The 16,348-nt window shown below is 49.3% G+C and overlaps 1 protein-coding gene and 1 long non-coding RNA gene across 3 annotated transcripts; one reads left to right on the forward strand and one right to left on the reverse strand.

The window, feature by feature from the left end:
- Window positions 1–1,762: 1,762 nt before the first annotated feature.
- Window positions 1,763–9,949, reverse strand: LOC103006697 (uncharacterized). 2 transcript variants are annotated; one of them, XR_003623647.2, is made up of 5 exons: window positions 9,822–9,949; window positions 7,934–8,043; window positions 6,423–6,546; window positions 2,649–2,789; window positions 1,763–1,967 (listed from the first exon to the last, which is right to left on the reverse strand). It is a non-coding gene; the product is annotated as an uncharacterized LOC103006697 (long non-coding RNA). The 2 variants fall into 2 exon arrangements; XR_451224.3 differs by having other exon boundaries at window positions 6,351–6,546.
- Window positions 9,950–13,027: 3,078 nt separating this feature from the next.
- RARRES2 (retinoic acid receptor responder 2) lies at window positions 13,028–16,108 on the forward strand. Its single transcript, XM_007184644.3, has 6 exons — window positions 13,028–13,126; window positions 14,034–14,231; window positions 14,464–14,568; window positions 15,354–15,449; window positions 15,670–15,796; window positions 15,990–16,108. Exons 2-5 carry the CDS (start codon window positions 14,058–14,060, stop codon window positions 15,784–15,786), a joined length of 492 nt encoding a protein of 163 aa, XP_007184706.2. The 5' UTR covers window positions 13,028–13,126; window positions 14,034–14,057; the 3' UTR covers window positions 15,787–15,796; window positions 15,990–16,108.
- Window positions 16,109–16,348: the final 240 nt, after the last annotated feature.

Consider the following 16,348-nt stretch of genomic DNA (forward strand, 5'->3'; position numbering starts at 1 on the left):
TGCCTTTGGTGTTATGTTTACAGCAGCCACACCATCCCTCCCCAAATTAAATTTTATGTTTGTATTTTTGTCAAAGAAAGTAAGTTTTAATATCTAGCAGTGTAAGTACTCCCCCTATACACAGATTCCTTTTTTTCCCCACAACTTTCTTGGCTAAAATCACTCTTTTATTGCCTCTCACCTTCTGAGATGGCCCACACTCTGTGAAGTATGTTTCTCTCTAAATAAATCCACTTCTTACCTAAAAAATAAAAATAAAAAATAAAATCACTCATTAATCTTCCAAATGAACTTTAGAATTTCTTGTCAATATTTTAAAATGTTTCTTGTCATTATTTTAAAAATCCACTTGAAGAGATTTAAGATTCATGTCCCTCCGTTTGTTGGGGTCTTATTTTACCTCTCACAGTCAAGTTTTCTTATTTGTGGATTAAAGAGTATAACTTTTGTACTTTTCCTATAATAAAATTTACAAGTATGAACAAAACTTTGTCAGATACTTTGTCAGAGTTTTAAGGTTCAGAAGATATGGTAGACTGTATATTGTAGCATGTAGGTCAAGTTTGGTGGTTACAGAAGAATGGATTTTTCTATGAGTGCAATCAGAAGATATTTGAGTTTTTACCTAAATACTTAGTAATAATAGTTAATATTTAGGGAGTCCTTATTTTCTGTCAGACATGGTGATAAACTTTTCACATATGTATCTCATTTAATCCACTTACCAACCCTAGGAAACATACTTTTCTAGTCCTCATTTTACAAATCAAACAACTGAGACTCAGAGATGTTAAGAAATTTGCCCAACGCCACACAGCTGGATCATGGCTGATAGGAACCTGGCCTCACTTTTCACCACTAAAGTTGTGTGTCTGGGAAAAGCACCAAGTGCTGAGCCCAGCACAGAGTAATTGTGAAATACCTCTTAGTTCATGGGTAAATGTGGTACATCAGTGCTACTTGATATAATACATTCCGGCAAGAACCCTCCAGGGGAATTCCTTCACAGGCTCACAAAGTGCCTTCATCTGTCTGTCATCGGTCTCTCTGAGCAGAAAGGCTCTTCCCTTAAACAACGCCTTAACTACTCCCCAGTCCCCAGCCCCCACTAGAAGTGTCCTCTTGCCCAGTTAGGAGTTATCCACCTGCTGTACCTTCCTCTTTTGGCAAAGACAAAGGACACTAAGTATAGAACGACGGGGCCTTCACTCTGCAGAGAGAATGCAAAGGAGTGGTGAGGGATTCCTGAGCCTTTATGCCAGTCAGAAATTCTAGGCCTTGGTATTCAGGACTTCACCCCTCAATACGCCTTAGAGAGGGATGGTGTCGTGACCGGCCAAACGGTCAAATGGCCAAGCCCGATGGAGATTGCCTCAGCCTTGACGCACCTGCAAGAAAAAGATAGGGCTGTACAGGGTCAGGGGCCCACTGGACAGAGAAACTTGAGAGGGGCCCTGGGACGGTCCCTCTTCCCCTCCAGCGGTGCCTGACCCCCCACTACTGGATTAGATGGCAAAGTAGGTGGGCTTGCCAGGGGATGAGGGGAACGATGTCTCCAGAAATCCTCTGTGAAGATGTTACTGAACCAAACTTGGGTCCACTCGCCTGCTCAAAAAACCCAAACTCCCCGATGGGTTTCAGCAAAGCTTTATTTTTTTTTTTTAAATTTTGGCCACACCTCGGGGCATGTGGTACTTTCCTGACCGGGGATGAAACCCGTGCCCCCTGCAGTGGAAGCACAGATTCTCAACCACCGGACTGCCAGCGAAGCATTTTTAGAGGCCAGCTGAGGGAGGGGGCTCGCAGGGTGTGTGAGCAGCTGTGCACAAGTCTCTGGTTGATGGTGGTTAGCAGGACGGTGTCACAGGGGTTAACATGATCAATCGTCAGGCTCCAGCAGGTCTGGGGGCTACGTGCTCATGGTCATCAAGTAGTTAAATGCTTGCATTTGGTGGGGATTTTAGCGTCTGTAAAGCAACTCAGGAAATGTGCATCAGATGCTGTTATCTAGGTACTTCAGAGAGGAGCTAAAGCAGAGAGTCTGGGGGAGGGGTGTGTCCCAGGAAGTCCCCAGAGGGTCCTGCTCAGTTCCAAAGCACCCAGGTATTGGTTTGCAGTAGCCCTGTATCTACAAGAGGGAAAACTGCATCTATCTCACAGATACCCTGTGCCTGTCCTACAGGACTCACTCACAACACCAACAAATACTTAATCAGTGCCCACCATCTGCTGCTGAGCCAGCTGCTGGGCCTGACCGCGAGCCCGGCAGAAATGGTGCTGTTTCTCCGCAGTGTGGGAGGGTATTGAGAGGAACTGGTTTAGCGGTGGGGGTATCTCTTGGGTTAGTGCTTCGCATGAAACAAAACCAAATGCTTGTTGCTAATTTCTGAATGGATGACTAGGGGAGTGAGAGAGAAGAGAGGAAAGCTTCCCTCCGGAGGGATCCGGCTTCAGACGGCATCCCCAAGGCGGGTTTGGAAACTCGCACAGAGTCATTCCCAGCGGTGGCGGACAGTGTGGGGAGGGGGCAGGAAGCACACGCACGCTGACCTTGGCGGGGCCGCGTCTGCGGGGAGAGCCTCACACGGGTGCTGTCACCCGTAGGTGCTCACGCAGCCTCGACCCCGGGAGCCCTCCCAGCTGCCCACCTGGAGAGAAAGCCCGACTGTCCAAGGCCGGCATCCTGGGTGAAAGGAGCCTTGCTGGGTCCTGTGGAAACTCTTCAGGAAGAGATCAAAGTGCTCCTCCTTCTGCAGTCCCAAAAACGTCCTTAAATGCAGGAACGTGGCCTACAGGACGCAGGCAAGAGCAGACACTGTAAAGAAGCCCTAGATGGAGATCAAATGTCATCCCCCCAACTCTGCTGCACGAGACACTTCTGTTGCGTATCTAGTTCCAGGAGTCCGTTTTTTTTTGTTTTGTTTTGCTTTTTTATACATTTATTTGTTTTATTTTTATTCATTTTTGGCTGCGTTGGGTCTTCATCGCGGTGCATGGGCTTCTCATTGCGGTGGCTTCTCTTGTTGCGGAGCACGGGCTCTAGGCGCGCGGGCTTCAGTAGTTGTGTGCGTGGGCTTCAGTAGTTGTGGCTCGCGGGCTCTAAGAGCGCAGGCTCAGTAGTTGTGGCGCACGGGCTTAGTTGCTCTGCGGCATGTGGGATCTTCCCGGACCAGGGCACGAACCGTGTCCCCTGCATTGGCAGGCAGATGGATTCTTAACCACTGCGCCACCAGGGAAGCCCCCAGGAGTCCGTTTTTTTTGAAAGAAAAACATAGTTGGTAGGAAACCAGGTTTCCTGCAGCGAGAGCCTCTCCTGCCACCCGCTGCTCCTGCCCCCCTCTGGCCACCCCGGAGCCTGGCCTCCCGGACCATTTGATCCTTTTAAACGGAGATCAGGTTGCTCACTCCACATTTTGACGACATAGCAAAGGGCTGCCTCGGCCTCTAAGGTTCCGCCTGCTCTGACCGCCTGCCAGCCCCTCGGCGCAGCCACAGAAGCTCCGTCCCACCGCAGGGCCTTTGGAGTTGCTGTTTCATCCGCCTGGGATGCCCTCCCTCCTGCCCTTTGTAGGCGGCACTCCTTCACGTTGTTCCGATTTGGGCTCAAGTATCCTCTCCTCAAAACGTGCGCCCCGATGACCCTCTCTCTCCTCCGTACTCCCACCCCGATGTGGAAGTCCCTGTGGCCACTGGGACAAATTGCCCCAAACTCAGTGGCTTAAGACAACGCACATTTATTCTCTTATGGTTCTGGATGTCAGAAGCCCCAAATCAGTTTCACTGGGTGGACGTCAAAGTGTCAGCAAGGCCATGTTCCCTGCAGAGGCTCTAAAGGAGAAACTGTTGGCCTGCCTTTTCCAGCTTCTAGAGCTGCCTCGTGTGTATTCTCTGTCTCAGGGCCCCTTCCTCCGTCCTCAAAGCCAGGAGGGTAGCATCTTGCTTCAGTTATCACATCTGTCTCTGCTGCAGTCAAATCTCCCTCTGCCTTCCTCTTATGAGGACACCTCTGATTACATTTGGGGCCACCCAGATAATCCAGGATAATTGTAAGGGAACATACAAGTTAAAACCAAGAAAAGTAAGTTTTAATTCTCCCTGGTACAAAAAGGGAAAAACTCTCCCCTCCCTTCCCTTAGAGCATTTTCCTTAGAAAACTTCTAATTGGAAGTTCTCTCTCTGCCCCTTTGAGGTGTATATAAATCTTTTTAAAGCTCACTAAGCCTCTTGCCGGCTTTACAGCCCAGGACCATCTTTCTCCAGGACCTGGGAGCCATCTCTCCGAAATGCAAACATCAAGGAAACAGCGGCCAGTGTCCCCTGCCCGTGGGAGGTGGGAGCCTGACTCTCCAGCAGCACCGGGCTCCGGGCTGCAAACCTCCTTCTGTCACCAAGATACAAGCAGGATGTTTCCTTTGCACAAAGGCAATTAGCTGTCACGCGTGGCCACCCAATTCCAGGCGAATTTAGGGTGAACTCTGTGTGACAAATGCTCAAGTCCTCTTACCCGAGGACTGGCTATGCTTTCCCTGGAGAACACGTGTGCAGTGGGGTCGCATTTGCTGGGCTATAAAATAGGGTGAGGACTTCCCTGGTGGCGAAGTGGTTAAGAATCCGCCTGCCAATGCAGGGGACACGGGTTCGAGCCCTGGTCCGGGAAGATCCCACGTGCCACGGAGCAACTAAGCCCGTGCGCCACAACTACTGAGCCTACACTCTAGGGCCCAGGCCCAGGAGCCACAACTACTGAGCCCGTGTGCCACAACTACTGAAGCCCACGTGCCTAAAGCCCGCACTCCGCAACAAGAGAAGCCACCGCAATGAGAAGCCCGTGCACCACAACGAAGAGTAGCCCCCGCTCGCTGCAACTAGAGACAGCCCACGCGCAAAAACGAAGACCCAACGCAGCCAAAAAAAAAAATTAGGGTGAAATTTCTTTCTGTCTTTGCCGTCTCTTAGTGCATTGCCTGTGACGTGCATCTCTTTCTGGCACAGTGCTTATCCAATAATAAAACTGTTTTCTTTCTCTTCTACCTTTGTGCAGGGCTTTTCTGGGTAGGCAGGAGATTTCCTTCTCAATTTTATTTCCCCGACATAATCTCCCCATCTCAAAATTCTTAGGTTAATCACATCTGCAGTCCTTTTTGCCATATAAGGGAACGTTCACAGGTTCCAGGGATTAGGGCCTGAGCAGGGACTAAGGCCTGGACGGGGATTAGAGCCATTATTCAGCCCACCACCCACTCCTACCCTGTCACCTTCTAGCCCCCCTACTCAACTTTATTGCTCTTCGTAAGTCTTATCACCTACCTGAAATTATTTGGATGTGTATTCAGTTAGATGGTTTTTGTCTAGTTACCCAGCACAATGTAAGCCACATGGAGGCAGGGGTTGAACTGTCTTTTTTAACCACCGCATAGCCCGCCCCTAGAAAGGTGCCACCCCTGGCAGGAACTCCATGAGTGTTTGTGGACCAAATGAAAGAGGGAATCTGAGCTCTTGATCCCATGGTGAAGCGAGTTGGATTAGACCACTCGGAGCAGCCGAAAGAGCAGCCCCAGCCAACTGTCAGCCAGTGAACTTCAAACCTTCTCCCTTGGCTACTGCTTGTTAAGCAGGCGATGGAGTCGGACAGAACTTTTAGTGAGACAGAAAAAAACACTTTTCTTACAGAAAAATTCCAATCAGTATGTGAGTGAGGCAAAGAACAAGGAACCTGGGAGAAAACTTCAGTCCGTAGCTCTCCCACTGGAAGGGCTCTGATTGTAGGCAGCAGTGCCTTGAACATATTCCTTTATCTGGAACATTATTCCAGAATAACTGGAGGGCAGGAATCCTTAGGGAACCTCTGGCTCTGAGGGGGACTGACATGGCCCGTCACACGTTCAGCAGTGGCAAGGGTGCCCCACGCTCTGGAGACCACGATTACCACCAGTTAGGGATTTGGTCTCAGGACCACACATTGCCAGGAGAAGCTGCCACAAATCATCTTGGTGTCTCAGCCAAGAGAGAAAGTAGTCGCTTTCCCCTAGAAATCGACATTTTTACCCTTTCAAGGTCAAATCTCATCTATGTCTTTTGTGCTCCGGACTGGCATCAGGCTGTCTCTTCTTCAACTAAATTCAAAAGATGGATTTAGAGGCCAGTGTGTATCCGTTCTTGGTTTAAAATCTACTAAAAGCCAAGCTTGATTTGGAAACACAAGACAATTCTAAACAGAATCTCTGTGAAGCCTGTGATTTAGCAGAAGCAGGTGTATTTTCAAGTGTTTTGTTTCCTGTGAGAGCCATGGGCTGCTGTTTGTGAACTCCATCTGTACCTGTTTACCAAATAACAAACATGCTGCCTCTAACCTTAGCTCATTCCTACCCAGACTCCTCTTGAAAAAAACCACTCGAGGTAGTTGGAGGAATGAGAGTGTAAACCTGGCTTCAACTTGATGCCTTCTGATCAGCTCCAAGGTCAAATCTGGGTCACAGTTAGATTTGGTGCCTCCGGCGTTGGCCAGTGAAGTCTCTGATGTTCTCAGAACTGGTTTGCCTTCGCTGTCTTAAAACATGAGAAGAGAGTTTCCCCTTGCCAGGATTTAAGGTTTGTTTTGGGGGTGTTATTAGAAATTAAAACAATATAGCATGTTTAACTACTGCACAGTAACATTCTATTAAATTACTACATCCAACAAATAATATACCAAGTAAAATTCATTTTAAAAAAGAACACTTGAAAAGTATTTAATTTCAGGGATTCCCTGGCTGTCCAGTGGTTAGGGCTCCGCGCTTCCACTGGCTGAGGCCCAGGTTCAATCCCTGGTCGGGGGGACTAAGATCCCCAAGCCACGTGGCACGGCCAAAAACAAAAAAAACAAACAAAAAAAAACTGTTTAATTTCATAGTATCTAAACTACCCTACGTGCCTGCCACTGGCTGAGATGCGGCTTATTATCCCTGCTGTGTGCTGGTTTACGGTCATAACAAACATGCATATGATATATGAATACAAAACCACTGCAACAAATTGGCATGATTTATGGGTCAGATGGAGTTAAGAGAAGTTCTTAGGATTAAATCAGGGACCAAAAAGTGATGATAGGCTACCGCAAGTATGTAAGAAAAATAGTTCCACAGCTTTGTTATTTAAAAAAATAGGGAATTGTTAAGGGCAAAGACCTAGCTTGTGCTCACCATCGCCATCTAGTGGTAGATCATGGAGTGACGTCTAATGGGCTCCTTGGCACCTGTTGGACATTCAGCTTGATATTTGCCTTCCGATCACTTTGATTTAGGAAAATATTTTGCACTCATGAAGCGTCTTTTTAAATGTATTTGATAAAGGTGCAAGTTCCTTTTATTAGTTTTCTGAATTTCCTTTAAAGACTCCTCATAATGGTATGTTACATTAATGGTAAAGTGCATCCACTGATTAAAATCCAAGTTTCATTTCCGGCCACATTAAAACGTTAAAAACGGCATCCTGATTTCTTATCCTTTCCTTGGAGCTAACTAAGATTCATATGTTTATTCTCAAGAAGGCAATTTTTATTTTTTCAGCTTAGCACTAGCCATCCTAGCTTTGTTCTTTTGATCACAAAGCACCTGATTATCGTGTCACAGACAAAAACTTGCCTCTTCAAATAATCAGGTTGAGTGCATAGCACCAAGTCTTAGGACTTGGACTCTGCTGGACACCAGAGGCTTTGCTCTGTAAAAATGGAATCAGGTGAGGGCAATGGCCCAAATGAGAGCAGAAGGGCAAAGTCCAATGATGGCTCTCAGCCCCCTGACCCCACTTGGCACCCAGAACACAACCAGCCTAGCACTACTCACAAGCAAAAGCTCACAGGACTCTTGGGAAAATTGGACGGCTACAAAGAAAAGACCTATGGGTAATACCAACACTGGGGATCATTCAAACAATAACAAAAAATCAGGCTTATTACCTGATCACCCTACAATGCAGCCCACCAGCTGACAGGGCCCCAAACTTTCCACAAAACTTTCAGTTGGGCATTTGAGGAATGCTTCCGACACGAAAGACCAAAACCATGAACTGAAATAAGGAGCAGACAGAACTTTTTAAAAGAAATCCCATAATTACAGCATGGTATTTTTAAATAGGAAAGAGCTTTTGACACTAAAAAACACAACTGAAATTTTAATTTAAAAGTTCAATAAAAGGCATGAAAGATAAGGTCAAGAATATCACATTACTAAAATCAGAAATGAAAGTGGAGACATTACTACTGATCTGACAGAAATCAAAAGTATTATGAGAGTACTATGAACAATTGTATGCCAACAAATTGGATAACAGATGAAATGGACAAATTTCTAGAAACATAAAACCTACCAAGAGTAAATCACAAAGAAATAGAAAATCTGAATAAACCTATAACTGGCAAGGAGATTGAGTCAGTAATCAAAAATATCCCAGCGAAGAAAAGCCCAGGACCAGATGGCTTCACTGGTGAATTTTATCAAACATTTTAAAGAAGTAATATGTATTATTCTCAAACTTTTCCAAATAATTGAAGAGGAGGGAACACTTCCTAAATAATTCTATGAAGCCAGCATTGCCCTGATACCAAAGCCAGAAAAAAAAAAAAAACTGCAAGAAAACTATAGACCAATATCCCTTCTGAACATTGATGCAAAAGAAAAAACCTCAACAAAATATTAGCAAACAAAATTCAGCAGCTATTAAAAGGATTATACACTATGACCAAGTGAGATTTATTCTTGGTATTTTCAAGATAGTTCAACATATAAAAATCCATCAATTTAATAAACCACAATAACAGAATGAAGAAAAAAAAATACATGGGGAATTCCCAGGCAGTCCAATGGTTAGGACTCTGTGCTTTCACTGTGGAGGGCTTGGGTTCAATCCCTGGTCAGGGAACTAAGATCCCACAAGCCGTGCAGCGTGGCCAAAAACAAATAAAGAAAACAAAACAAAAACCACATGATCATCTTAACTGAAGCAGAAAAAGCATTTGACAAAATTCAATATCCTTTCGTGATAAAACCACTCAACAAACCAGTAATAGAGGGAAGCTATCGCAACTTAATAAAAGCCATATATGAGAAACCCATAGTGAACATCATACTCAAATAGCAAAAAACTGAAAGCTTCTCCTCTAAGATCAGGAACAAGGCACGGCTGTCTGTTTTTACCATTTCTATTCAACAAAGTACTGGAAGTTCTAGCCAGAGCAACTGGACAACAGAAGCAATAAACAGATAAGCTGAACTTCAAGAAAACTGAAAACTTTTGTGCATCAAAGTACACTATGAACAGAGTGAAAAAGCAACCCAAAGAATGGGAGAGAGTATTTGCAAATCCTATATCTGATAGGAATTAACATCCAGAATATATAAAGAACTCCTACAACTCAACAACAAACAAACAAACAAGTTAAAATATGGTCAAAGGAGTTTCATAGTCATTTCTCCAAAGAAGGTATACGAATGGCCAAAGAGCACAAAAGAGTATCCAAAAGGAACAGGAAGATTTGAAAAAGAAGCAAATAGAATGTCTAGAAAATTTTTAATGGAACCTAAAATTTAATAGAATGATTAAAAGCAGATTACACATAACTGAAGCAGAAATTAGTACACCTGGTAAATAATGAATGAAGGATTTAGCCAGAATGCAGCAGGTAGAATAAAGAGATGAAAAATTAAAAAATACAAAAGGGATTAGGAGATAAGGAAGCTAGAGTGAGAGGGTCTAACAAGCATCTGATCAAAATTTCAGAAGGAAATATTAGGGAGAATGTGGGAAAGGAACTATAAGGAATTATAAGGCATAATTCAGAGAGTTACCCAGGTTTTAAAAACAAGAGTGTGTGGAACATCCCTGTGGTCCAGTGGTCAAGACTTCGCCTTCCAATGCATGGGGATGCTGGTTCAATCCTTGGTCGGGGAGCTAAGATCGCATGTGCCTCGCGGCCAAAAAAACCAAAACATAAAACAGAAGCAATATTGTAACAAATTCAATAAAGTTATTAAAAAATGGTCCACATCAAAAAATAAAAAATAAATAAAATAAATAAATAAAAATAAAAAGAAGAGTGTGAACTCAGAATTCTTTAGAGAATTCTTCAGGCGGAAACCTGGAATTCACTCCTGATACCCCTCTCCGTGGAGCCCACGTTTGGTCTATCACCAAACCCTTTTACTTCCCAGGCGCTCCTCTTATCCGCCTGCTTTGCTCCATCTTCACCGCCCCCATTTCTGCCACGTTCGTTGACAACTGCCTTTGTCTCCTACTGAGGGCATCCTGCACCTGGACATGTCCCCTCTCGTCCACTCCCTACATACTTGCCAGGGTGAGTTTTCAAAAATGCTGTTTGTTTTGTGATTTTTAAACTTCTAAAAACGAATTTTACCCTTTAAGCAACAAATTACCCAGATGGTATGAAATTGTAAAAATACAAAGGGCATGCAGTTTCCTCTCTCCCCTTTACCTCAGTCAGACAGTTCCTCTCCTCAGAGGCAACCATTGCTACAAGTTTTTTGTTTTTCCTTCTAGAAATATCCCATGCATTTATGAACATATATAGACACCATGCTTCATAATGAGCACTTGACATGTGGCCAGTGTGACTGAGGTACTGGAATCTTCAAACAAGAGACCAGTGTTTCCCACATTGCTTCATTCCACTGAATATTGAAAATATTTGGGCTCACTTTTCTGAACGGACTCTGTGCAAGTGTCATGGACACAGTTGTTAAAATTGTTCGGTATTTAAGTGCAAATACTATGAACCATCGGCAGTTTAGGGGACTATTGAAAGAAGTAGGAGACCATGAATTTAAGAAGCTTTTCGTTGCCAACACTCATTGGTTGAGTCATGGAAGGGTTTTACTAAGGTTTACTGCACTGTTAACGGCAAGATTTTCTTTTTCTTTTTTTTTTTTACTCCAAGATTTTCTTGAAACAAAAAAGAATGTTAACCAAATATTCAGCAATCAAAGATTTTAAATGTCAGTGTAAGTTTTCTCACCAATATCACACTACGTATGATCAAGGTACATCTGAAGCTCCAAAGAAAGGAAAAGTTCATTTGTGACCTGTCCAGACAAATATAAGAATTTCAAATTCAATCTTTTACTAATAGAGATCAATAATTATGACTTTGCATACTTTTCTCACATGAATCAATACGTAAAGGATTTTAATTACAGTAGACAGTATGATGTAAAGTGGCTGCAAAATTTACAAGAAAAATTTGATGAATAGTTTGTTGATTTGATACATTTATAGTTGCTTTTGAATTTATGCAATATTCTTTTGAATTTATGTCAATTATACTGAGTTGATACAAAAAGTAGTGAAAGTACCTAACTCAGGCAGGTGTAGTTTTGAAACTGATATGCTTTTGCTTCAAGGTCAAATTGATTCTTTGAAAAAACATATACTAGTTTGCCCTGTGGTAGCAAATATTAAAGGAAAATGTTCTGGGTACTCAGTTCGGTTATTGGAAAACTTTGCCAGAACGACTCGGGTATGTGAATCTCCACTTTCAACTGTGATGCCGGGAAGATCATTAGCCACTACTAAGTAGCTAAGTGCTGTCACCGCTCCCCTGGGTTGGGACGTGTCACCTGGTGCTGAGCTCATGAATGTGCGCTAAGTAGCCCCTTCACATGTCCCCACCAGTGACTGCCCTGCAGTGCGGTTGCCCGCCCCTCACATTCCTTTCACCCAAAGGGAACTTTGTCTCGCTGCGTGACCTACACTGTATTTGCACCCAGCCTCCTTCCTTGCCGGCTGCCACCACGCTGCACCAGCCTCCCTCGCTCCCCCAGGCCTCATACGGCCCCTACCAAAGGCAGGAGGACTTCTGTCCCAGCTTGCCCTCAGCTCAGTTTTCTCTGGTCACCCCCCCCCCAACCCAGGACGTCCCCCAGCACGCGGCCCTGGGCTGGGAAATGTCTTCTGCGTGCCTATTGTCTCTCTAGCCCCCCCAGAAGCTCCTGGAGAACAAAGACCCCAGCTCTCATCTCTGCTTAACGATTGTCAACAACTCACAGATGGGACCGAAATGTTGATGGTGGGATTTCAGCCAGCAGAACTGGCTAATTGAAGCCAAGGGTCTTTCTGGCGCCCCCAGAGCACATTGCAAAGGAAGCTTTCAGCTCCACGTGGAGAATCCTGGCAGGGGTACATAGGGAAGGGAAGAAAAACTTGTGCCAAACACTGGGTCATCTGTCACTTTTCACTTTCCACTTTGCTCGTTTAATCCTCAGAACAACCCCTAAAGGTAGGGTCTCTGACCCCCCCTCACAGAGAAGGGAGCAGAAGTTCCAGGGATCTGGGCAGTTAAATGAGGTCCTCTCTGTGGGAGATCAGCCCTGGTGACGGACACACCAAGTCCCAGAGCTTGTTTTTATTTGCTCAGGACCAGCAGGAGTTGAACCCCTGTTTTCCCTGACTCCCCATCAGCCTTATGAATCCCACCTCACCCTTCACCCACGTGAGACACTGCAGTCTGTCGCCACCATGGGTGGGACGTGATCCTTCACGACTGGACATGTTCGCTGGTGTTGGAGGTGGTCAGACACCAGAGTCACCTCTAAAGGAGACCCGTTCCCTCTCAGAGCGGCTTTAGGGCGCGGGAAGCAGGGGGAGGGATCAAATGACTCCTCGAGGTCTCATGTGGTTTTGCGGATGTCTGTGTTTCTGGCAAGAATTTCCTGAAATGAGTGTCTCGGGGACACTAGGGACTGGTCGCCCGGGAAGGGCCTAAGGAAAGGGCAGCCCTACCTGGGGGGCAGGGCAGTCCCACATCCCGCTGCGAAGAGGCCTGGCCAGCCGAGCCGAGAAGGCCAACAGCTGGGGCTCCTCTGGCGGGTCAGCGGGAGGAGAGGGGAGGGGAGGGTGGGATGGGGAGGGAAGTCCCGGGAGGGCTGGCGGCCACAGGCCGGTCCTAGCGGGTGGGGAGGAGCTTCGGCTGCTGGGAGCTGGAGGGGGCCCAGGAGGTGGGAGTGGGAGGAGATGGGGGCCGACCCGAGAGAGGGAGGAGGGGGTGCCGGGAAGAGGCTGACAGCCTGGCCAGGAGTCGGCCTCGGCCTTGGCCTCGGGAGGGGAAGCGTAGGAGAGACCCCAAGGCACAAGAAAGGAGGTGAGGAGGGGAGAACGGCAGGACAGCTGGACGGGAGGATGGGGCGGGCAAAGGGCGCAGCTCCAAAGGGCAAGATTTGGCAACTTGGCTGTGAGCCCTCTCTTCAAGGCAAGACCCTGGTAGCTTTTCACTGCGGGGGTCTCAGTTTCCACATCTGTGGCTTTCTGGTCCTAAGAAGACTGCACAGGCAGAGTTCCCGGGGAGGGTCCAGCCCTCAGGAGACCCCAGTCATGGATTGGGGGGGCGGGATCAGAGGGCTGGGAGAGGGGTGGTGGCGAAGGCTCCAGAAAAAACAGCCAGGGAGGGAGGGTCTGCTCTGGAAAGAAAGCCGTGGTGGGGCCAAGGAGAGGCCCCCATTTCTGGGGTGGGGGCTGGGAGGGCCAAGGGCACCGGGCCATTCAGCACAGCGAGGGTTAAGCATCTTCCCAGTTCCCACCCGCTCTGGGCCCCTCCCTCATGTTTACGTCCTCCCCAAAATATTCAGCCTCCAGCTGGTCTCTTCTGGGCCTGCCCCTCCCCACCACCAGCTGGGGGGCCGGATGCTGAGGGTCAGGGCCCGGGACCCCACAGGGCCAGCAGTCTGGGGACTGCCAGCAGGGGAAGGGGTCAGAGGGAACGGGGGAGGGCTGGAGTGGGCAACAATGCTTCCCAAGCCCTTGGCCTGAGGACTAAAGCCAACTCGGCACCTCCCCAGGACAGGGCCCAAGCCGCCCAGAGCTGGACCTGGGAACAGCGGGGGCAGGGGAGGAGGAGGGGAATACCAGGGGAATCTCTGCAAGGCGCCACTTCCTGTCCCTCCACCTCTGCCCAGAGCTCTACCAGATGTGGTCCCCAAGCCACAGGGCCCGGGAGCCGGTGGCTCCGTGGGCTGGCACGTGAGCTGAGGATCCACGCATACCCTTCACAGGGTCAGGGTGACTCACGCGAAGCCATGAGGCAGGTGCTGCTCTCGCTGGCCCTGTGGCTGGGCGCGATGGGCCTGGGCAGGGCTGAGCTCACGGTGGCCCAGCACCGGGGCCTGCAGGTGGCCCTGGAGGAGTTCCACAAGCATCCGCCCGTGCAGTGGGCCTTCCGGGAGACCAGTGTGGACAGTGCCATGGACACGGTGAGCGGCACCCCAGGGAGGGGAGGGGGATAGGGCTGCAGCCGGCACGTTCCCAGGGAGGAGGTACAGAAGTGCTTGGGCCCAGGGAGCACCAGCTCTCCACAGAGCAAGGCCGACCAGCCCAGCCGTCTCCTGGGACGTGCTGCCTCACGGTGGGGAGGAGGGACAGGTCACGTCCGGGAAGGGCGCTGCCTGCTCAGCTGGCTGCTGGCCTTCCTCTGTCTGTTGGTAGCCCTTCCCGGCCGGGACCTTTGTGAGGCTGGAGTTTAAGCTCCAGCAGACGAACTGCCGGAAGAAGGACTGGAAGAAAGCCGAGTGCAAGGTCAAGCCCAGCGGGGTGAGTGGAGGCACACGTGTGTGACGGCGCATGTGCTCAGCGCGGGGATGCGCGACTGGGGCTCAGTAGCAGATCCAGCGAGAAGCCTAAGGTTGGAGACCCCAGGGCGGAGCAGCCTCCCTGACAGCTGACTTGCCTGTCTCGGCTGGTGGTTGTGATGGTCGTAGGTGGGCTGGGGGCCTGGACAGGCAGGAGGAGGGACGGCTGGGCTACCCCGAGGACACGTGTTCTTCAGAGTGGGTCCATCTTCCATGCGATCCAAGTTCCTCTCTCAGGCTTCCAGTCATCGGTGGAAGAAGGCCGTGGTATGGGCTTCGGGTGGTCTCCACCCTAGGCCTGGTGAATTCCCCATTTCCTGTGTGTTTTCAAGTGGAGATGGCCCAGCCCGGGCTGATTCATAACAGGGCTTGACTGTCATCAGCCACCTTGGGGGCAAAGTCACTGCCGTGGGGGCGATCCTGGGGCCGGGAGCGCGACACTCCGGCGTCCGGTCTCAGCTCTGCCAACCCACAGCCCTGTTACTTCCCAGGTTCTTTGAAGGCCTCAGTTTCCTCCATCTGTTAAGGGAGGGACTGGATTATACTAGTGGTTTTCTAGACTTCTAGATTTCTATATGGTTTGACTTCCGAAATTTCCCAGTCTGAGGTGGGGCTGAGCCTGGAACCACGTGGCCGGCCAGGGGAACCCCCCTTGTACGCTGCCCCCCAGTTCCCACTCTCACCCTCGTGGGGCCACAGGCCTCCCCTCACCCCTTTCCTCTCTGGGCTCTATACCCCCCTCCCCAGAGAAAGCGGAAATGCCTGGCCTGCATCAAGCTGGACTCTGAAGATAAAGTCCTGGGCCGGATGGTCCACTGCCCCATAGAGACCCAGGTTCAACGGGTAAGAGTGGGCAAGACCGGGCGGAGGAGGGAGCAGAGGCTGGGAAGGGAGCTGGTAGACAGAAACTGGGCCTGGGGGAGACGTGGAGGCGGAAGCCTGGATGGAGGGGCGAGGAGGGGCTCTGGGCCTGGCCCGGACGTCCCCTGAGGGATGGGGACGTGGAGGGGGCCGCCAGCAGTCCCCCTTCCGGCACGGCCTGAGCAGCGCCGCTGCTCGGCAGGAGCTGGAGGAGCGCCAGGAGGCCCAGTGCAGCAGGGTGGAGCACGCCGGCGAGGACCCTCACAGCCACTACTTCCCTGGGCAGTTCGCCTTCTTCAAAGCCTTGCCCCCCAGCTGAGGCCTGACTGGTAGGTGGCCGGCCAGGATGGAGGACAAGGCGGAGCAGGCCAGCCAGGTGGGGCAGGGATGGAGAGGGAACTGGAGCTGCGGCTGGGCTGCGGGAGGCAGGAGGAGAGGGGCTGGGAGCCTGGAAGTCAGCTGGGACGGGGCCCAAACAGCCTCCGTCATACCCAGTCTTAGTTTCTCTTCCCTTCCCTCTAGAATCTCACCCGGCTTCCTGGAAGCAGCGTGAGGGAGGTAACAAGTGAAAGCCCGCCCTCCCTTCTCTGCGCCTAGGGAGGACTGTCCCATAGTCCCTAATAAAAGTGCTCTAGAGCTGCGTTCTCTCCTCCCCTCGCATTCCCTACCTCCCTCCTGCAGAGCAGCTGGAGGAAAAGGCCCCAGTGTTCCAGCCTCACAGAGAGGAGGCAAAGCCCCGAGGTGGAGCAGGATACCTCCCATCAGGACACCCCAAAAGCTGTGTGCTCCTCCTCCTTCCCCAGGGGAGACCAGAGGCAGCAGGGATCCAGGCTCGCTTTCAGGGGCCCACACTGGGGAAAACAAAGCACGCCCATGTGCAA

This window comes from Balaenoptera acutorostrata, chromosome 7 (genome assembly GCF_949987535.1).
Source record: "Balaenoptera acutorostrata chromosome 7, mBalAcu1.1, whole genome shotgun sequence".
Taxonomy (NCBI): domain Eukaryota; kingdom Metazoa; phylum Chordata; class Mammalia; order Artiodactyla; family Balaenopteridae; genus Balaenoptera; species Balaenoptera acutorostrata.

Bases quoted from the DNA above. Each gene is read 5' to 3' on its own strand.
- RARRES2 (XM_007184644.3), top strand. From the start codon at position 14,058: ATGAGGCAGGTGCTGCTCTCGCTGGCCCTGTGGCTGGGCGCGATGGGC. The intron at 14,232-14,463 runs GTGAGCGGCACC...GTCTGTTGGTAG, and splicing joins TGGACAGTGCCATGGACACG to CCCTTCCCGGCCGGGACCTT. The intron at 15,450-15,669 runs GTAAGAGTGGGC...GCTGCTCGGCAG, and splicing joins TAGAGACCCAGGTTCAACGG to GAGCTGGAGGAGCGCCAGGA.